Genomic DNA, 17,424 nt, shown 5'->3' on the forward strand with positions numbered 1-17,424 from the left:
GTCATGCGCATATATATGTACATAGCTTTAATTAACCTGTACGACAGCGACCTGGTGTCTACATCATTATCAGACCCACGATGAAAGGAAAAAAAATGAACTTCATTTTTCTTTCAATCTAAAAACAGTCTATAAGTAAAATGACCAATTCGTAATTTCCTTCCCCCCTACCCAACCTCCTTCCTTGTGATAATCCACAAATGTGTGGTAAATGATTAAAATCTTTTCCTCGTTTCCCTTCCAAACCCTCCCCTTTTGTTGAGCCAAAAAAAAGTGAAGAAACGCCTAAACCCACATCTCCCCCTGTTCCCCCCCCTTCCATGAAATTTGTGCTTTAGTAGCGGGGGAAGAGGGAAAAAAGAGGATAAACCGAAAGTTCATCACTAGTACTATCTCAAGTGCGCCTTCTATATTAAGACTTTGTCCACGCCTCATCCTCTACTGCACCTGCTTAATCTTACACTGCCAACCAGAGTTCGCCTCGAGCAACGGAAGACTATTACACATGTTAGTTTCTCGTCCCGAACATCTAATCATCAAGAGCAAAAGGAATGTCCTTACCTAGCACCCAGACACCAACCCAGCTCATTCCCCTTGATCTTCTTCGCAATCTTGACTTCACGGTCAATAGGCATACCGTACCCACTCCTGAGGAGCTCAAACTGGAAGTTGAGATCGAGACACCATTCGGGACGGCCCTTGAGCTCGTCGAGGGCCTGGGGCACAGCAGAGAAGACATCCCAGCCCTTTTCGCCGCTGCACACTTTATCCGCGAGGTCCTGGAGCTCGCGGAGGGTAAACGACTCGGGCATGCCGAGCTCCTGTGTGCGGTCGTAAAAGTACGAGAGGAGGTATACGGCTTCTGTGGCAAAGGTTTGGGCAAAGGGCGGCTGGTGGACGCCGCGGAAGGCACAGGGTGCGATGGCGCATTCGTCGTCTTTGTGCAGAGTCTTTTCTGCCAACCCGCGGCACTGGGTTGGCGCAGAGGTAGAGGGACCGGTCATGTTGACCGTGAGCGAGTCGCCCAATGGGTGGTCCTTGGGCATGTGGACTTCAATCTCGCGCGACATGCCAGGAGGGATGCAAGGGTTGACAATGGGCTGCTTGAGGTATTCGCGGTTGTCCTTGTGCGTGTCGTGGAGGCTCGCGAGAAGGGTGCTGTGCAGGTTGTTGCGGGCTTCCATCAAGCCGTAGCCAAGGTACGAATGCTGGTATAGGTCAAAGTTGCGGTTGCCAAAGCTGAGTTCGTACTTGTGGTCGCCCTCTGCGAGCTTCGTTGGCAGTCCGCCTCGGGGTGTATCGGGGAATGTAGGCTCGAAGATGATTTGTGTGGAACCACCGCCCAGATCAAGGACTGCAGCCGTAGGGTTCTTGTCGGGACCTCCAATCTTACCGAGAAGATAGTTGACGGTGATCCATGCGTATACGCCCTCCATCTCGCCAGGCATGACTTCGACGCCTCTCTTTTCTTCAGACACAACCGGGAAGGGAAAGTCGTTTTCCAGATGACGACGCACAGCAGCCAGAATGTCATTGCTCTTCTGTTCGCCAAGCTTGCGGAGACCGGCAGTTGCTTTTACAGCAACAGGAGTGCAAGATTGGTATTCCTTGGGCACGCTCTTGAGAGCAACTTCCATGAGGACATCAAGACTCCGTGCAGCAGCCTCTGCATCATCCGCATAGGCTGACAGACCGGATCCTCCCTCCTTCTTGGGTGTCATTTTGAAATCCTCCTTCTCCAGCTCGGGGCTGGGGCCGCAGTTGTTGAACTTGTAAACGTGGATACGCGAGCCAGTGCTGCCGGCGTCGATCATGAGGGCATACTGGTAGAGGGGCTTGTCCTTGTGATAGGACTTGGTGCACTCGGCCGTTGCTTCACCGGTTGCTGCATTGCCTCCGGGGGCAGGCGATACCGCTGCAGTTGTTAGCTCGTGAATTGCGGAGTAGCTGGTCATGTACATACCGCCTGGTCTTGGGATGCGGTCGCTGGGCGCAATAAAGTACAGCACAAGGAGTATAAAGGCAATAACACCCCCCGTCTTGAGGTAGCGTAGCCGCTGCCCTTGGTTCATGACGGCGCCGCCCTTGTGTTCGTTCATGAATGCGTCCGAGTAGGATGAGCGATTGCGGGAGTGTCTAGCGGCTTTTGCGTGAGGGTCGTCGTCGTCGTCGACGCCGCGATTGGGATCCGAGTTGCGAGGCAGGGAGACGGAGACACGACGGCGTGGGCCAGAAAAACTAAAGTAGGACCAGATGCCGGGTCGTCGTTGGCTTCCGCTGACTTCAATGCCGCTGGACATGGAACTGGGAGAGGTGCGAGGGTAGAAAAGGGACTGCAGGTCAGGGCGCGGGCATTCAGCTGCACTGCGCTCCCGGGATGGTTTAGTGTGGTGTGGCGACGAAGACACGTTAACACATCAAGGAGACAATCGTACAAAAGGAGTCTCCGCCCACAGCAGTACTACAAGTGGGGAGGGGATGTGTAATCGAGTGCGGTTGCTGTTACATACGCAGCACCGTTGCATCCGTCTTCGTGTGCCTGCTACGTAAGTAAGGTCCCTGCATCTTGGCAGCCACCTGTGGGACTTGAGAACTTTGGAACCCACTCGTACCGCCTCATCTTCTGTCGGCACCGAGCCCATTCGCCAATGCTATACATAGTAGCAGATGCAGATTTCAACTTTAATTGGCTATGGTTCAACATGCAAAGAACCAACTTCTTTGCCTATACAAGATTGTAGCGTCCAAACTCTATTTGCGCCTTTTCTCCTTGCTTTCAGCATTGTTGTTGCGTCAATGGCTACACTCTTTCTATCCAACACTCACCTCCCTTCCCCCTGAAATTTGCTTTGCGTTGATGAGACAACTCTGGTCTATATTTCGCGAGCGTGGTATTGCATCATGGGCCGTCGTGCCCAATACCGACATGTGCCTCGCAGCACAGGATGCGCGCAACATTTCAGGCTTCCACCGGCTGTCTTTCGTACATCCGAGGCTTTGGAAGATCGCAGCTCGAGACTTTCCTCGACGTATCTGTGCCTGCATGTAAACCTTCATGCCATCGTGTTTTCGTTCCTTGCATTATCGTCTCTCATCCAAAAGACAGCCCGGCTCTCTTCATCACACTTTCAAAATCCTCAAGACTGACACCACCAACGTCCTTACTCTGACCCTTGACCCCGCCATTCGCCTCAAGAATCATATCCTTCAAGACATCATCTGGCACGTCCTCTCTCAACTCCTTGGAAACCCTTCTAAGGTGCGCCAGTGTAATGGGTCCCGCAGTACCGTGCGTAAACAGCCGATATGCTGCTTTGACCTCCTCTGCATTGCTCTCCTCTCGGTATTCATCTTCCTCGTCGTCCTCTTCAGAACCTTGGTCCTTGGAATGTATTGCGATCGCGGCATATGACAAGAAAGGCACGAAACCAACGAAGCCGGTGTTGAGGGGATCGATTGTGGAGAGAATGGATGGCACTTCCGATTTGTCCGGTGCGAGGTTGAGAGAACTTCACCGTCGTCAGTCAGTGCGCAATGCACTCAGGCGCATTCAAGTGCCACCTACATCAGGCACCTTCGCACATCGCCTCTCTTTAGTACGCCTTCTTTTGAATCTTCATGGCCAGGATGCGAGACGGCAAACAGGCCAAATGCCTCGCGTATTTCAGCTTCTTGCTCTGCAGTCAGGCCGTTTTCTTTGGCGAGCTTCGATGGACGTTTGATAGGCGCCTTGCACGGCGGTCCGCGGCGCTTTGGTGGCTTTGGATTAGTCAGCACGCGCATAAGATATTACAAGGTCGGTCGTGCCCATCTTACCATTGTGCGCTGTGTAGTTGGGAGAGTCTCGTTGTATGGTCAGTGTGAACATAGGCTCTGATCACTTCGATGACGCGACTGCACGGACCGACGCCAAAATCCTCGCTTCCGGCCACTTCGCCCAGCCACCCACATCTACATGAAGATATAAAATCTCACGACGCACCTACGTCCCTCCTACTTCCGCACAGCTCCGTTTATCTAGCCTTCGGAGGCACCGTCTTTCTTTTGCTTTATTCATTGACAAGACTTTCGATCATATCTACCTACGAAGCTTGACCTCCGCATATCGATCCTATCCGCTTCGTCCCGTTGATGCGCCATTTATTGCGTCCGGGACGCATGGTCTGAAGACCAACGGATTCCACTTCGATAAGGTGTAGCATTGTTCACTGGCCTGGCCCTCAGATGCATGATGCGAACCTCTACAAGTTTCAGCCTTGAGCGGTTAGGCCTGGCTAGTCTTCCGTTCACGGTAGAGCATGAGATTCGGGAGACGTTCCGCAAAGAGTCTGGAGTGACCATATTGCACACCAACCAAATGTCTTGTTCGCAATGCAATCGTGTCAACGCTACCCGGCCCTCATCTGGAACCAAGGCACGTCTGGAACCATGACCCACCTGGAACCATACGGACACGTAAAGTACAAAGAAAACATAACGCAGTGCCATGTACCTCAAGCAAGGGGATTCCTACTCCCGGCGCCGGAGGGTGGGTCTGGTACGCCACAACCCAAACTCGGAGCAAGAAGCCAACAGATATGAAGTCGCTTTCGGGCGGCTTAGACAGGCCGAATAGCCCTTGGCATAATATTTTGTTTTGAGCGTACTTGGACTGCACCCAACCGCCGAGGAACCGGCAACCCATTAGGCGTTCGGTTTTCTCACTCCCGCAGCGGCGACCTCCGACTTTGCTCAGAGGCCGGAATACGGGAAAAGAATCACAAACCTTGCGATCAAGCTGATCCAATGGCTAATGATTCTTAGAGCGATCAGTGAACACGGATGTAACCACATCTGTCACAATCGCTCAAGGTTCTGACACCTTTCGCAATCTGGCGTCAGCCACGTTGCGAGAAGCTCTTTTTGCAAAGAAGAAATTCTGGTAAAATGGGCATAGATCAGCTCTGACCACTGTGCGGGCCAAGTGTCTGCCTGTGGTTTGGTTTATAGTACAATGTCTTTGCATATTGTACACTCTCTATCGTGGGGCCTCCCATGGAGTTTATAGACTGAACGTTCTCTCGTCAATGTACAGCCTTTCTGCCATAGGAGTCCACAACGGAAAAGCTTTACATTGACAGGCGGACGATCAGGCCATAGGCTTTTGAGGGTTATACTCTTATCTCAGGTGTCCTGCAATGCTCAAGACGAGTGTGGCAGACCATGAGTAAAGAGTCTTTGATTTGACTTCGGTCATCTCATTCCGCTTCCAAATTATGCTAGAGCTTGCCAACTCGTTATCCTTCCGTTGGCAAGTGTGGACAGGGAAGCAAGATCAAAACCAGTTCCTCGTCTTATATTTTGACGACGTGGCTAGGATTCGCGATACGTCAAGCCGATAAATTGGCTTGGGGTCTAGAATCGGGCAAACATATTTTCGTCTCAATGTGACTTTTCTTACATCCACTAACTATATAAATGCGCATCTACTGTTGATCCGCACATGATGTTACATTGACTGGGAATGGTGGCTATCTTTATGCAGTAAGCCCCGTCCCAAATCTTATACTAAACTTGATGCAAGACCTCGAATGAATATGTTCATTATCAACCTCAAACGCCATCACTTCACTTATATAACGCAATAAATAAATACAACTTCTTACTATCGCTCGTCTCCAGTTTGCAACGCGTACATGCCATGACCTTTTCCTAGTTCATACTCTCCAGTGTCTGTGCATCGCTTTCACCCCACGGGTAGAGTTGTTCAGCTTTTTCAATCAACTTACGGCACTTCTCGTTCCTTGGTTTAATGCTAAGACGATATGGAACTGGATGACTAATAATTCCAGGCTCGAACTCAATTCTGGGCTCTACGGTCCTCCCATTCTCAACGAGCTTCTCAATGTTGAATACTGCTAGCGATTGTGCGATGGTTGTGAACAGTGCATTGTCGGCGATATAACGACCGGGGCAGATACGACGGCCAAAACCGAATGTCCAGTTTCGCGGATCGGGTTCGGCGGTATGGGTTGGAGTTGCTATGAAGCGTTCGGGCCGGAAGGTCATTGGATCTGCGTATATGGCAGGGTCGTGGGTGAACCACCTACGATGTATAAGATACGAGAAAAACCAGTATAAAGTAAGAAATGGGGGGGGGGGCATACCATAAATTAGTCATAACGAGAGCCCCTTTTGGAATCCTATACCCGTTGATGCTATCTTCTTCTAAGGGGCAATGGGGCAAAGCCATCGGTACAACAGGGTGCCAACGATGGGTCTCCTTGATCATGGCTTCAATATACGGTAAGCTCGCTTTGTCGCTTGTAGTCGGCAATCGATCACTACCAATCACGCGGTCAAGTTCTTCCTGTGCCTTCTTCTGTACATCCGGAAAGACAGCCATGGCTAGAAAGAAGTCCATAATGGCCGATACCGTTGTGTCAGAGCCACCCAAGTACATGGAGACTGCGGACCATCTATGAGCATTCTCCATCGAAGCCTCTGTGCCCAGAAACTCAATGGCCTGGGACATGAAGGATGTCTTTGCTTTTTTGTTTCGCATCTGTTCCTTGACCCAATTATAAGGCTGTTCAGCACTGCGGAAGAAATTCTTTCTCATTTCTCGGGCTACGTCTTTGAAGCCGGTACCTGGACACCAATCGGGCAGGTAGCGCACTGGGGCAGTGTCAGAACTGAGCATGTATTCCAACAGCTCGTGTTTTTCGCTTACAGAACGGTAGTAAATCAACGGTCCACTTTCCTGGCACAGCTGCAATTCCAACGTCGGTCATTGCTCGCTCCGCCATATCGACCAGTGGATCCGGACCTCGCGCGTTGGGCGTGTACCCATAAGTGATCCTCAATATCACCGCGCCAGCTTCTTTTCTGATATGATCGAACAAACGCTCGGGGCTGTCTAAAAGATTTAGCAAAAAGTGTGCTGCCTCTTCATTTTGTATGCGATCAAACGCTGCAATGGAAGTAGCCGATCCGGCAATCTTAGCAAGGTTGCGACGTTGCTGTCTAAATTCCGCACCAGGCTGCAGCATGGCCAGCATACTCTTCCAGCCCACCCTGTTTGTATTAACTTCTGTGAAAGAACATCATTTCGGATTCGGTTAGATGTACATCTCACCACTAAAGACCTGTTTCGGCCTTGCAGAGTAGTTTGGTGCGCGGTCCTTCAAGAGCTTCAGTGCGATTTCTGCATCATTGACAATTATAAACGTTTGGCCGAGAACAGAGACGGAGCTAATCGGGCCATAGATGTCTTTGTGTTTGGCCCAATGCATCCATTCGACGTCGTCGATCTTGGGCATATCCCTGATGTTACCCAGGATTGGGAGGCCTTTAGGGCCTGGAGGAAGAGGCAGCTGATGTCTCTTGACCAGCAGATAGCGGATCACGAAAAAGAGCGCGGCAATGCCAAAGGCGACACCGATATTTGGAGTAGAGAGCAGTGACATGGTGAAGTTGCAGTTTTCTCGTTCAAACAAGTGGTACGAAAGATACGATGAGAAGTTATCCAAAGGAAAAAAAGAAGATTAGGAGGGGCAGAACAGCCACTGGATATACGACTTTCAAGGAGCGAGATCTGCCAAAGATCTTCTTGTCCGTTATCGCCCATTTGCCTCAGAAGGGCAAATTGCTGCAGAGCGTTCACACGATGCACCTTTTTCGAGCTGCACAAGCACTTCGATAAACACATGGTGCAGATGCAACAACCAACGATAGAGCCAGAAATGATATGTTGAGCATGTCTCCACAGCATTGATCCATGAAAACCATGCTTGATCGGTAAGCTCTTTCCCAAGAGCCGCTCGTAACGGACATCTGCGACAGAGCATCCTTTCCGCCATCTGCTCACTATACGGCGCTCGAGCAGTCAGAGGAGCCTCTGGAGTTAGCTCGAGAGACTTTATCTTCGTTCTATTGTTATGCGCAGAATTTTGGGCCAGACGAAGACAATTGTGCTGTAGATAGGGTGGCGTATGTAACTGCGCGGGGAACGCATGACTGCATCAGGACTGGGCATTCGTAGGTGTGGTTACACAATGAGGTGGCTATATATTGCTTGCGTGAGGTTCGCAGAGGCGGCAACTGCAAGATACTTGATTGTCAGCTAGATGCAGCGACGATCTTATTGGAAAGTGACATTGCTATGTTTCCCCCTTAGCCTTACTAAAGATGCCTAGGTAATTTTTAATGTCCCACGTTGGCCGAGTTCAGTGAAGAGACACAAAGTAACAAAGTTGGTGTTTACACGATCTCTGGCGGGTTTCGTCGTAGTATAAATGCATCGTGCGCTTCTTGCAGCCTCGGCTGCATAATACGTAAAACCGCTCTCGACAGCTTCCCTTTTGCGAAGAGAACAACGTGATCTAATTGGCTTAAAGACTTTCTGCTATCATCCGCCCGAGCTATGCTGCGCAAAATGCAACCTAAACTTCTCCTTCTTACATCAGTTAGGGCTTCTGCAACATGATGAGCACTGGCATGCCTAGCTGCTCGCAGTCAGGAGCCATTCATCACTGATTTCAGGTTATCAGTACCATCTTTCGTCTCCACTGGACATCACAGGCTGCAACTCAGCTGGCATAACGCGCAATCAAGTTCTTGCAAAATATCTAAGCGATACTTGCTATCAAACGCCGTCCTACACGAAAGACAAGGATTCAACCTCGGTATGACGAACACTTATGCAGCTTCAACAAGAATAGGAAGCATGGTGCCGAAGTAACGATCCGCAACGAGAGTCGGGATGTGGGGGCTGGCTATGGCCCTGGCGCGAACGCACCAACTTCGTGTTTCCCCGCCCCCAAGGTTTCTTTCTTTCTCGAGTGGAGAACCTCTATGTTTGAGTGATAGTTGGCTTGCGCCAAGCACGGATAAATGCCTTTTCTAGTTTTACCCCGCCTTTCAGCTCGCCATTGCCCCTGTTGTTTTCCCCACATCACGTGCAGATCGTTGAGACCGGGTATAGTAAGTCACGGTACAAGTAACGCGTCATGCAAAAGCCGCGACACGATGCGGTCAATATTCAATCGCCGACGGCGTTGATAAGTGGCAGGGAATGATTCCGTATCACAAGCATCATATCCAGCAGGCAAAATGTTCTTCACCAATAATCGTTCCTTACTACTGTCATGCCTTGTGACGCTCGTGGAAGTAGAGGCTGCTCGTATACCCTCGAGACCTAAATCGATTGCCATTCAACAGTCAAGCCCTCGCAATGCCGGCATTCCGCTGGATTCATTCGTTTCTTTCTCATTTGAGTTTTCATCATGGCCCGATTTTGCTGGTATTTTGAATCACAGCTCCCACTGCTAAAGCCCAATACTCACACTTTACTGTCAGGTAACCTATCTAATCCAAATGCCTTCACAGGAAACCTTTTGAGCAACTTGGGCAAGTTGCAAGGTTCCATGCCTTATGTTCGTGTAGGAGGAAATACACAGTAATTATATGCTCTTTTTACAGACAGAAATACACTACTCTAACTGAGGACTCAGAGACTGGGCAGTTTTCGATGAATCCCAGAAGACAAACATTATTGGTATCATTCAACCAGAAATCTCGACCGACTACCCAACCATCATCACGTTTGGCCCATCTTATTTTGAGTCCTACCAAACTATGCCTCAGGGCATAAAGTATGCTCATGGTCTCAATATGGCCGCCAACACTAGCGTCGAGAGAACTAGCACTTTTCATTCCGCTGCATATGCTTGCAAGGCAATCGGGGGCAATCTATTGTACTGGGAGTATGGTAACGAGGCCGATCTCTTCAATCCTTCTCGCCACCGACCCCGCAACTATACCGAGGCTGACTACGTGTCTGAATGGTTGAATGGAACTAAGGCCATTAAAGATGTCGTTAAAGTAGCATGTCCGGAGCTCGCTGGTGTTAAGTTCATGGGACCGAGCTTCGCAGGCCCTACAGCCGTCGACATAGCCACTCTGAATGCTGTGAAAGCATGGAGAGAAGGTATCAACAAGGATGACGACATAGGCATAGTTGCTTTGCATAACTACATGGGCGTGTCTACCTCTCCTGGAATCACCCTACAAGGCACATTGATGAACCACACGAACGTTAAAGTAAAGGCAGAGACTCAGTTCAACCTGTCGAGAGGAATCAGAGAATTAGACAATGCGCCATCTCCAGATATTCCCATTATCATGGGTGAGCACAATTCGCTCGCCAGACAAGGACGGCCGGGTCTGAGCAACAGTTTTGGAGCGGCGTTGTGGGGCATTGACTGGAATTTGTACCTCGCATCTCATAACATATCCCGCTCACATATGCACCAAGGAACCAATTATCGGTAAGTTCATTGTTCGCACCACTTTGTTTTTCAATCTCCAACTGACGGCAAATCCAAAGCTATCAGGCATGGCAGCCCATCGAAACAAACCGAACAACCAAAGGAACGAAGCCGCCATATTATGGAAGCGTGGCTATCGCAGCCTTCATGCATCGAGAACTACCCTCGAACCATTTGAGCATCTCTCACCTCGACTCGTCTTCTGAGTTCTCTACCCAGTATGCGGCTTACATCAACAGCACTTTGGCTCGCATCCTACTTGTGGACCTGCACACTTACAATACAACTGACAATAACTACACGACTCCGTTCCCGCGACCTGTCGAAGGATACGAATTGAAGCTACCTGGTTGCTCCAAAGGCAAGGCCCAAGTGCAAAGATTGATTGCAAATGGAAGTGATGCAATCACAGGCATTACTTGGGATGGCTACAGCTACAACTACGAGCTGGATGAGGGAAAGCCTGTTCGGCTGAACAATGTCACTCGTGGGGAGAAGGTAAAAGCAAGTAAAGATGGTGTGATCAGGGTTGATGTTCCTTGGAGTAGCGCGGCAATCGTTACTCTGGATTGTTGAAGTGTATTTAGCGAGATGATAGATGACTAGACAGTCATTGTGTTGAATTTGTACACTAGTGATGGATATTAGAAAATACCACTCTTCTATTGCAATCACTAGGGAGAAAATATATGATGCGATTGCAAAAATGATTAGCGGCGTTGACTTTCCTCGACTCTCCATTATGATGGCCGGCGGAAAGCCGGTGATTGAGATTTTGGACTAGCTCCGGTATTCATGCTCCTGAGCACACACTATGGGATTAATTAAATCATCCGTATCCGGAAGATATCTACAAGGGTACTTTTCACGTACTAATACACCGCTCTTCTTTGCGACATTAGTCTCCGAGCAATGCGCTGTGGAAAGACCCGAGTCGTTGCTCACCCGCAAACTACTAGCTTCGAGGTGGGTTGACCGAAAAGATTTATGTAGACCGGACTACCCAGTAATGGCATGGAAAATGGCATCGGAAGATCCCAAGGCAATCTACTACTAAGTATACCGGCCAGATCTCTCTTGTAAAGCAGGGCTCATGTCGTTGCATTAGGCGCTATGACCGTCCCCACGATTCGGCTTTCGCCGACAGCACGGTCAGGTGCTAGCGCGATGTGGCGATAAGAGATGCGGCGGTGCGCGTAGCGATCGCCCGCGTGGGACTTTCGGGAATGTTCTTTTACGTCACCGCTTCCGCCTACAAGACCCACAACATCGACGCACCAACGTGTGAGGCTTAAAGATTCTAGGCTTGCGCTGATCTTGCACTCTACTGTGAAATCAAAGATACTTCCTAGAAAACAGAGTAGTATTGTGGAACGGATAGAGCTGGCTACGTGCGATTCTCTATCATGGACGTAGAACTTTACGTGTATGACCTATCTCAAGTAAGTCCCCGATACATAGCGCTCTCATAGAAGCCCCTCAGCGAGCAACGTTATTGACCGATTTAGGGTCTGGCAAAGAGTATGTCTCTTCAGTTTCTTGGAATACAAATTGATGCTGTATACCACACGTCTATCGTCTTTGGCGGCATAGAATACTACTTCGGGCAAGGAGTGCAGACATGTAGAGCGGGAGCGACACACCACGGCCGGCCGATGGAGGTTATCAAGCTGGGACAGACTGCGCTTCCAATGGAGGTGATTCTAGAGTACCTAGAATCTCTGAAAAAGATATACACACCCGAAGTAAGTGAACTCCAAACACTATGTCATGAGCAATTGCTGATGTCTTCTAGTCATACGATCTATTTGCACATAACTGCAACAACTTCTCAAACGATTTTGCAATGTTCCTTGTTGGTAAAGGAATACCGGATCATATCACCTCTCTCCCGCAAACCGTTCTCAACACGCCCTTCGGGCAAATGCTCAAACCGCAGATTGACGCCGCCATGCGACCAATTGTACAGGCACCTACGCCCCAGGCGGGTCAAGTACAACCCTCAAGTGCAAGTGCATCGAATGGAATAGTAAAAGAAGCTTCTTCTGGCAGTATGACTGAACTAGAAATGAACACGGGCAAAGTCAACAATGTCACATCACTCAGGGACGTAGATCGCTTACTTGGCCTTGCCAAAGACCGCTGTGCCATCATCTTCTTCACTAGCTCTACGTGCGCTCCTTGCAAGCTCGTGTATCAGCCATACGACCAGCTCGCAGCAGAAGCAGGGATGAAGTGTGTGTTCATCAAGATCGATTTTAGCCACGCCGATAGCTCGATTAGTACCCGATATCCCAACGTACGCGCGACTCCAACGTTTATTACATATCTGAAGGGAGAACAACAAGATGAGTGGAGTGGAGCCGACCCCAGGCAGCTGCGTAGCAACGTGGAGATGCTGCTCAATTCAGCATTTCCGCCACACCCACATCTGGACAAGAGCACACCTTTGCTCATGCGGCAGAGCCAGAGACCTATCAGATTTACAAAGGTGCCGCCATTGGAGAAGTTGGTCGCGAAGATGGGAGATACCGGAAACGATCCCGCTGTGTCATCTATTGTTACTTTTATCCAAACCCGCGAGAAGTCCGGAGCGATTGAGGCACCTTTGACCGAACTCCCAAAGTTTGCGGATTTCTTGAGACGAAGCACCTCTGTGCTCCCGACTGAGCTCCTTTTTACAGCGCTGGATTTGCTTAGGATAGCGCTTACCGACGCTCGTGTCGCCGGCTTTTTCGCAGAGGAGCACAAAGGTGCAACGGGTACACCAGCGACAGTACACCATCTACTTGACCATGTTGACAAACTGGGTGATAACGCACCATATCCCCTGCGGCTCACCACACTACACTTAGCGTGCAACCTCTTCAGTTCGCAACTCTTCGTACCGCACCTTCTCTCTCGACCGCTTTCGTCAAATCTCATTTCCATCCTGACCACCGCTCTTCTCGATGAGAAATATCCCGCGCTCAAAGCCTCGGCCCTCAATCTAGCGATGAACATCACTTCCTCCAACCACCAGGTGCGGATGAAGAAGTATAGCGCCAACCCTTCACATTCCCTGCCTTGCGAGACGGAACTCGAAGAGTCCGAACAGGTGGAGCTTCTCGCTTCGTTGCTCGAAAACATAAGTACTGAGGAGGAGTGGAGCGATAATAAGAAGATGAGCGTGATTAGTGTCGGGTGGTTAGTATATGGAGCTGATATGAATGGCGAGCTGAGAGATTTGTGGAGGGTCATGGATGCGGCAGGTACCATGGGTAATGTCCAGGCAAAGGATGCCGAGGATCGGCTGCTGGTTAAGGAACTCAAGAGCTTATTAGAGGCATAGAACTATGGGATAGATTAGATCAAGAACAGCATTGCGATTTCGCTTTTTAATTTAAATGTATTGGTTGCGTTTCAAGTTAAATCACCCAACTTGTCGATTGGACTGGGCTTTGATGTTATACATACTGCTAACAGCAAAAAGTGGCATTCGAGAGCTACCGAAATCAAATCATCTTGTTTATTGTAGCTAAGCATGGATTCTGCCGACGAAACTCGAGGCGCTGAAAGGCAAGCCCGGAAGCAAAAAGGAAGACCCCGCTTTGTATGTGTCCACAGGGATGTATCCTATTTCATGTTGTATTCGAGTCCTTCAATCATCACGCCAATAAGCCGAGTCCGACTCTTAGGTCTGAATTGAGGATATACCACGAATGTAGTACCATCGCCCTGAAGCTGTGGGGCCGAATCGCACACTAGCATATACTTGCGGGCGAAGCTGCACTTGCAACGGTATCGAGGCCAGAGCCGGGCTCTTGTACCTTGATACGAATGCATCGACGGCTGGTTGGGGAAGAGTGATATATGGAGAGGAAGACATTCGACGCTTCTTGGTTTGTCGGCCTCGTGGATATTGGCTTCTGCTGTCAGTCGTGGCGATTTAATAAAATCTCTCACCAGCTATGCAGTTTGTGCGGCAACGTCTGAAGTCGAATCTGGGTCCATTTCCGCGAGGAATGTATCCGCTGCTTCGGCCGCTTTGGCTGCTTCTGCTGCTCTGGCGGTTTTGATAGCCATACGTTGCGCTGCGCTTCCTCCTCTTCTGCGTTTAGATTTGAAAACTTTTATCCGCTCAGCTTCCCTTTCTTTCGCCGCCTGATCCCTTTTCTTGTAATTTATCGCGTCTTGTGGATTCGGCTCGAGGGTCTCGGTTCCATCCGCGTGCCGCACCACCTTCCAACCGAACGGGGCCTCGCGCAAAGTACATTGCGGCCCCTTCTCCTTCTCCTTGGGTGGCTCGCCGTAACGTCGTATGTATTCGCGCCTATGTCACATGTGTTGAGAGCTAGATCTGGTGAGATATAGAATACTCGTGAAAGCGTACCTTGCTCCTGCTACAGCCAGCTTGTCAGCTGCTTCGTTGCCTGGATTGTTCGCATGACCCTTGACCCAACGAAAATACGTTGTGCTGCCCATCGCCCTGCGCTGCTCTAGTTGGCGAACGCTCGGTTTGATCAACTGTAGATTTTTGAATGGAGAGCCGGTCGCCTTCTTCCAACTTTTCAACTCCCATTTATAATATGACTCTGTCACACACATAATAGCGTATATCGAGTCCGTTTCAATGAGAAGATTTTGTGTGATGGGTATCGTGTGCAAGGCCTTCAAGATGGCCTTGAGCTCAGCACGCTGGTTGGTTTGGGGGCCTGGGCCCAATGGTTCGCCATAGTTCCTACGCGTCGTCTAGTCAGTAGTGAGGCATGATGTAGTGCGCATAATGCGTTGAGATGTGCTGATGCCTACGCACCTTGGGTCGTTAGGCCCGAAGTAAACACCAACACCAGCGGTAGCCTTCTTCTTTCCGTTGCCGAGAGAGCTGCCGTCAGTACTGACTTGCTCGAAACCTGGAAACTCCTCAGACCACATTGTGCGTTTGATGTAGGAGGTTTGGCGCTTTGTTCTGGGAAGAAGCAGCCATACGTAGATCTGGTGGTTCGACCTGTGGGACGCGACGCGACTTGTTAGTAATGCACGTGCTAATACGCAAGGAGGTCATCTGTTTATGTATTATACTTGTAACATGCAACTTGAGGCTCATGGGATAACTGGATGACTATCTCAACGTAAGCCACATGATTTAGAGACCGAAGTTATCATATTCGAAAGTCTCAGGCTGAAGGTGTTGATCGTTTGGATCGCGATGCATGTGTACCAGCGCTTCGTGCTGACATATGCTGGCTGCAGACCCAATTTGCCTTCATGGGCTGGATCAAGAACCATATTCGGCCAATACTTCGGGCTTTTTTTTTTAAAAAAAAACTGCATAAATAGTAGATTTCATACCTAGATTCACAGGTGTTGTGATGGAACTAATTCGTCTCAGAAATCTATCTCTCGATTGACTTGCAACGGGTCATGACACTGGGATCTGAGCATCTGGCTGCCGGTGTATTAGTGATGCAACAAATCTTTGGCACAGTTAAATGGAACCCGATGAACTATGCTATATTAGGTGAGAGCCATTGAATCAGCACGATGTCAATTCTTTTGAGGAGATAGGAAACAATGCAAAGACTGACGAAACGATATCTGTATGGTATTGCGAAAAACAACAAAAACCAAATCCAACAAAGATTCCATTTCTCGGAAGGGCTAAGCAAAAGTTGCTCAGGCCAGATAGCTCGAGTAAACCAACTACCTGGGTAAACCGCGTAGCCACCAAAGCTCGTGCCATGGGGGGCAGCGGTGGTTCGGTCTGGAATTCGGACGGGCTATGGTTCCTCCATTGGCGATTCCATCCATCCCAATCCAGATCACGGTAGTTTTCAATTATAGCTTCGACATCGTAAGGTACACCAAGGTCGAAGTTACATCTGATGAGAGAGCTAGTAGTGGAAAGTGTCTGCATTACACCGGGAAATCCTTCAAAAATAAAGCAGTTCATGCGCTGACGTTGCAGCGAAGAAGGTTTCGAAACTAGGCCTCGAGAATAACATAGGTCAAGCGCAGCTTGCCAAGCAGCGTCTCGCTGCACTATGCGGAAGACCCTAGAGGTGTGTTTGGGTACAGGGTTTCCATCCAAGACAAGAGTAAATGAGCCTTCAGGCATTCCGAGTGAAGGCAATGCCAAAGCCTCAGCCATCCACTTCCCGATTGACCGCGAGACCGTTGCGGCCTGGAGACGGTCATTTTGCATAGAGGTAATTTCCCGATCGCACCAGCCGTTAAGATAGTCATATTGATCGAACGGATGGGGTGTAAATACGGTCTTCCAGAGGTTCACGCGGCGTTCAACGTGTAGGTTTTTGTTTTTCTGGCAGAGTGAAATGAAGCCGCGACCGTGAGTATTCGATTGCCCTACTGACATCTCGTCCTCGATGAGAATGATCTTACGAACCGAATTACAGACCTTCTCTGTACATAAATTGAAGAATTGAAGCGCCAGAGCAGCTGCAGAGTATCTGAACGTTGTCTTTGGATGGTACTTACGTACCCTTTGGGAACTCCCTACGATATCCGCTAGGCGCTTGAGCTCAGCCGTTTCGATGACGCCCCAGGGTTCGAGGTATGACTTGTTTTGTCGCACCAGATCCAGAAACCTGGTAGAAAAATTGTAGGGCGGACGCAGCCTCTTTGTTGTATCGGTGAAGGCCGGGTGTTTCACCATAAGCTGCAATATGAACAGCTGAAAGTCGCCCCAGATAGATCGCGTTCCACTGACATCTTCATAGAAAGGCCAAAGGTGGGACGGATCAATTTCTCTGGACCAGAATTTCCGAGAACAGATTTTCCTCCAACTTCTCGACCAGAATTTCCGAGAACAAATACCCGCCCAACTTCTCAACCAGAATTCCCAAGTGTAGATGCTCTCCACGTTTCCCCTGTTTTCCCTGTCTCTTGAACAAGGTGCGACATGTTCTACGAATTGGGGGTAGGTGTTTTTCGTCAGTTCGAGCATCTCCGGCGTAAACACACACACACACAATTTATTTACGCCCGGCGGCCGAGCCGAAAGGGCTGCTAACGCTAGTCTAGCTTTACACTTCCTATGCTCAATCTTGGTCTCCCTAGCCCATATGTCTTCTTTGGCCCACTTCTTTATATAGCTTATCGTCTAATTCTAAGC

At 49.5% G+C, this 17,424-nt stretch overlaps 7 protein-coding genes across 7 annotated transcripts; 3 read left to right on the forward strand and 4 right to left on the reverse strand.

Annotated features, from left to right (window-relative positions):
• Window positions 1-438: 438 nt before the first annotated feature.
• Window positions 439-2,300, reverse strand: COCMIDRAFT_27005 (uncharacterized protein; the record flags this gene model as incomplete). The annotated part of the gene is made up of 2 exons (XM_007690537.1): window positions 439-496; window positions 562-2,300. The coding sequence occupies 2 exons, from the start codon at window positions 2,298-2,300 to the stop codon at window positions 439-441; spliced, it is 1,797 nt and encodes a 598-aa protein (XP_007688727.1).
• Window positions 2,301-3,091: 791 nt separating this feature from the next.
• On the reverse strand, window positions 3,092-3,819 carry COCMIDRAFT_27006 (uncharacterized protein; the record flags this gene model as incomplete). Its single annotated transcript, XM_007690538.1, has 3 exons — window positions 3,092-3,509; window positions 3,566-3,759; window positions 3,817-3,819. 3 exons carry the CDS (start codon window positions 3,817-3,819, stop codon window positions 3,092-3,094), a joined length of 615 nt encoding a protein of 204 aa, XP_007688728.1.
• A 554-nt stretch (window positions 3,820-4,373) lies between these two features.
• Window positions 4,374-4,640, forward strand: COCMIDRAFT_97436 (uncharacterized protein; the record flags this gene model as incomplete). The annotated part of the gene is made up of 1 exon (XM_007690575.1): window positions 4,374-4,640. A coding segment is annotated over one exon (267 nt), but the record flags the coding sequence as incomplete, so codon positions are not given.
• Window positions 4,641-5,691: 1,051 nt separating this feature from the next.
• On the reverse strand, window positions 5,692-7,448 carry COCMIDRAFT_97390 (uncharacterized protein; the record flags this gene model as incomplete). Its single annotated transcript, XM_007690576.1, has 4 exons — window positions 5,692-6,085; window positions 6,147-6,657; window positions 6,713-7,056; window positions 7,111-7,448. The coding sequence occupies 4 exons, from the start codon at window positions 7,446-7,448 to the stop codon at window positions 5,692-5,694; spliced, it is 1,587 nt and encodes a 528-aa protein (XP_007688766.1).
• Window positions 7,449-9,093: 1,645 nt separating this feature from the next.
• COCMIDRAFT_97360 (glycoside hydrolase family 79 protein) lies at window positions 9,094-10,886 on the forward strand (the record flags this gene model as incomplete). Its single annotated transcript, XM_007690577.1, has 4 exons — window positions 9,094-9,283; window positions 9,340-9,439; window positions 9,495-10,310; window positions 10,370-10,886. 4 exons carry the CDS (start codon window positions 9,094-9,096, stop codon window positions 10,884-10,886), a joined length of 1,623 nt encoding a protein of 540 aa, XP_007688767.1.
• Window positions 10,887-11,716: 830 nt separating this feature from the next.
• COCMIDRAFT_6002 (uncharacterized protein) lies at window positions 11,717-13,641 on the forward strand (the record flags this gene model as incomplete). Its single annotated transcript, XM_007690526.1, has 3 exons — window positions 11,717-11,752; window positions 11,819-12,055; window positions 12,106-13,641. 3 exons carry the CDS (start codon window positions 11,717-11,719, stop codon window positions 13,639-13,641), a joined length of 1,809 nt encoding a protein of 602 aa, XP_007688716.1.
• A 2,475-nt stretch (window positions 13,642-16,116) lies between these two features.
• Window positions 16,117-17,067, reverse strand: COCMIDRAFT_70675 (uncharacterized protein; the record flags this gene model as incomplete). The annotated part of the gene is made up of 1 exon (XM_007690578.1): window positions 16,117-17,067. A coding segment is annotated over one exon (951 nt), but the record flags the coding sequence as incomplete, so codon positions are not given.
• Window positions 17,068-17,424: the final 357 nt, after the last annotated feature.

This window comes from Bipolaris oryzae, assembly GCF_000523455.1.
Source record: "Bipolaris oryzae ATCC 44560 unplaced genomic scaffold scaffold_80, whole genome shotgun sequence".
NCBI classification, from domain to species: Eukaryota; Fungi; Ascomycota; class Dothideomycetes; order Pleosporales; family Pleosporaceae; genus Bipolaris; species Bipolaris oryzae.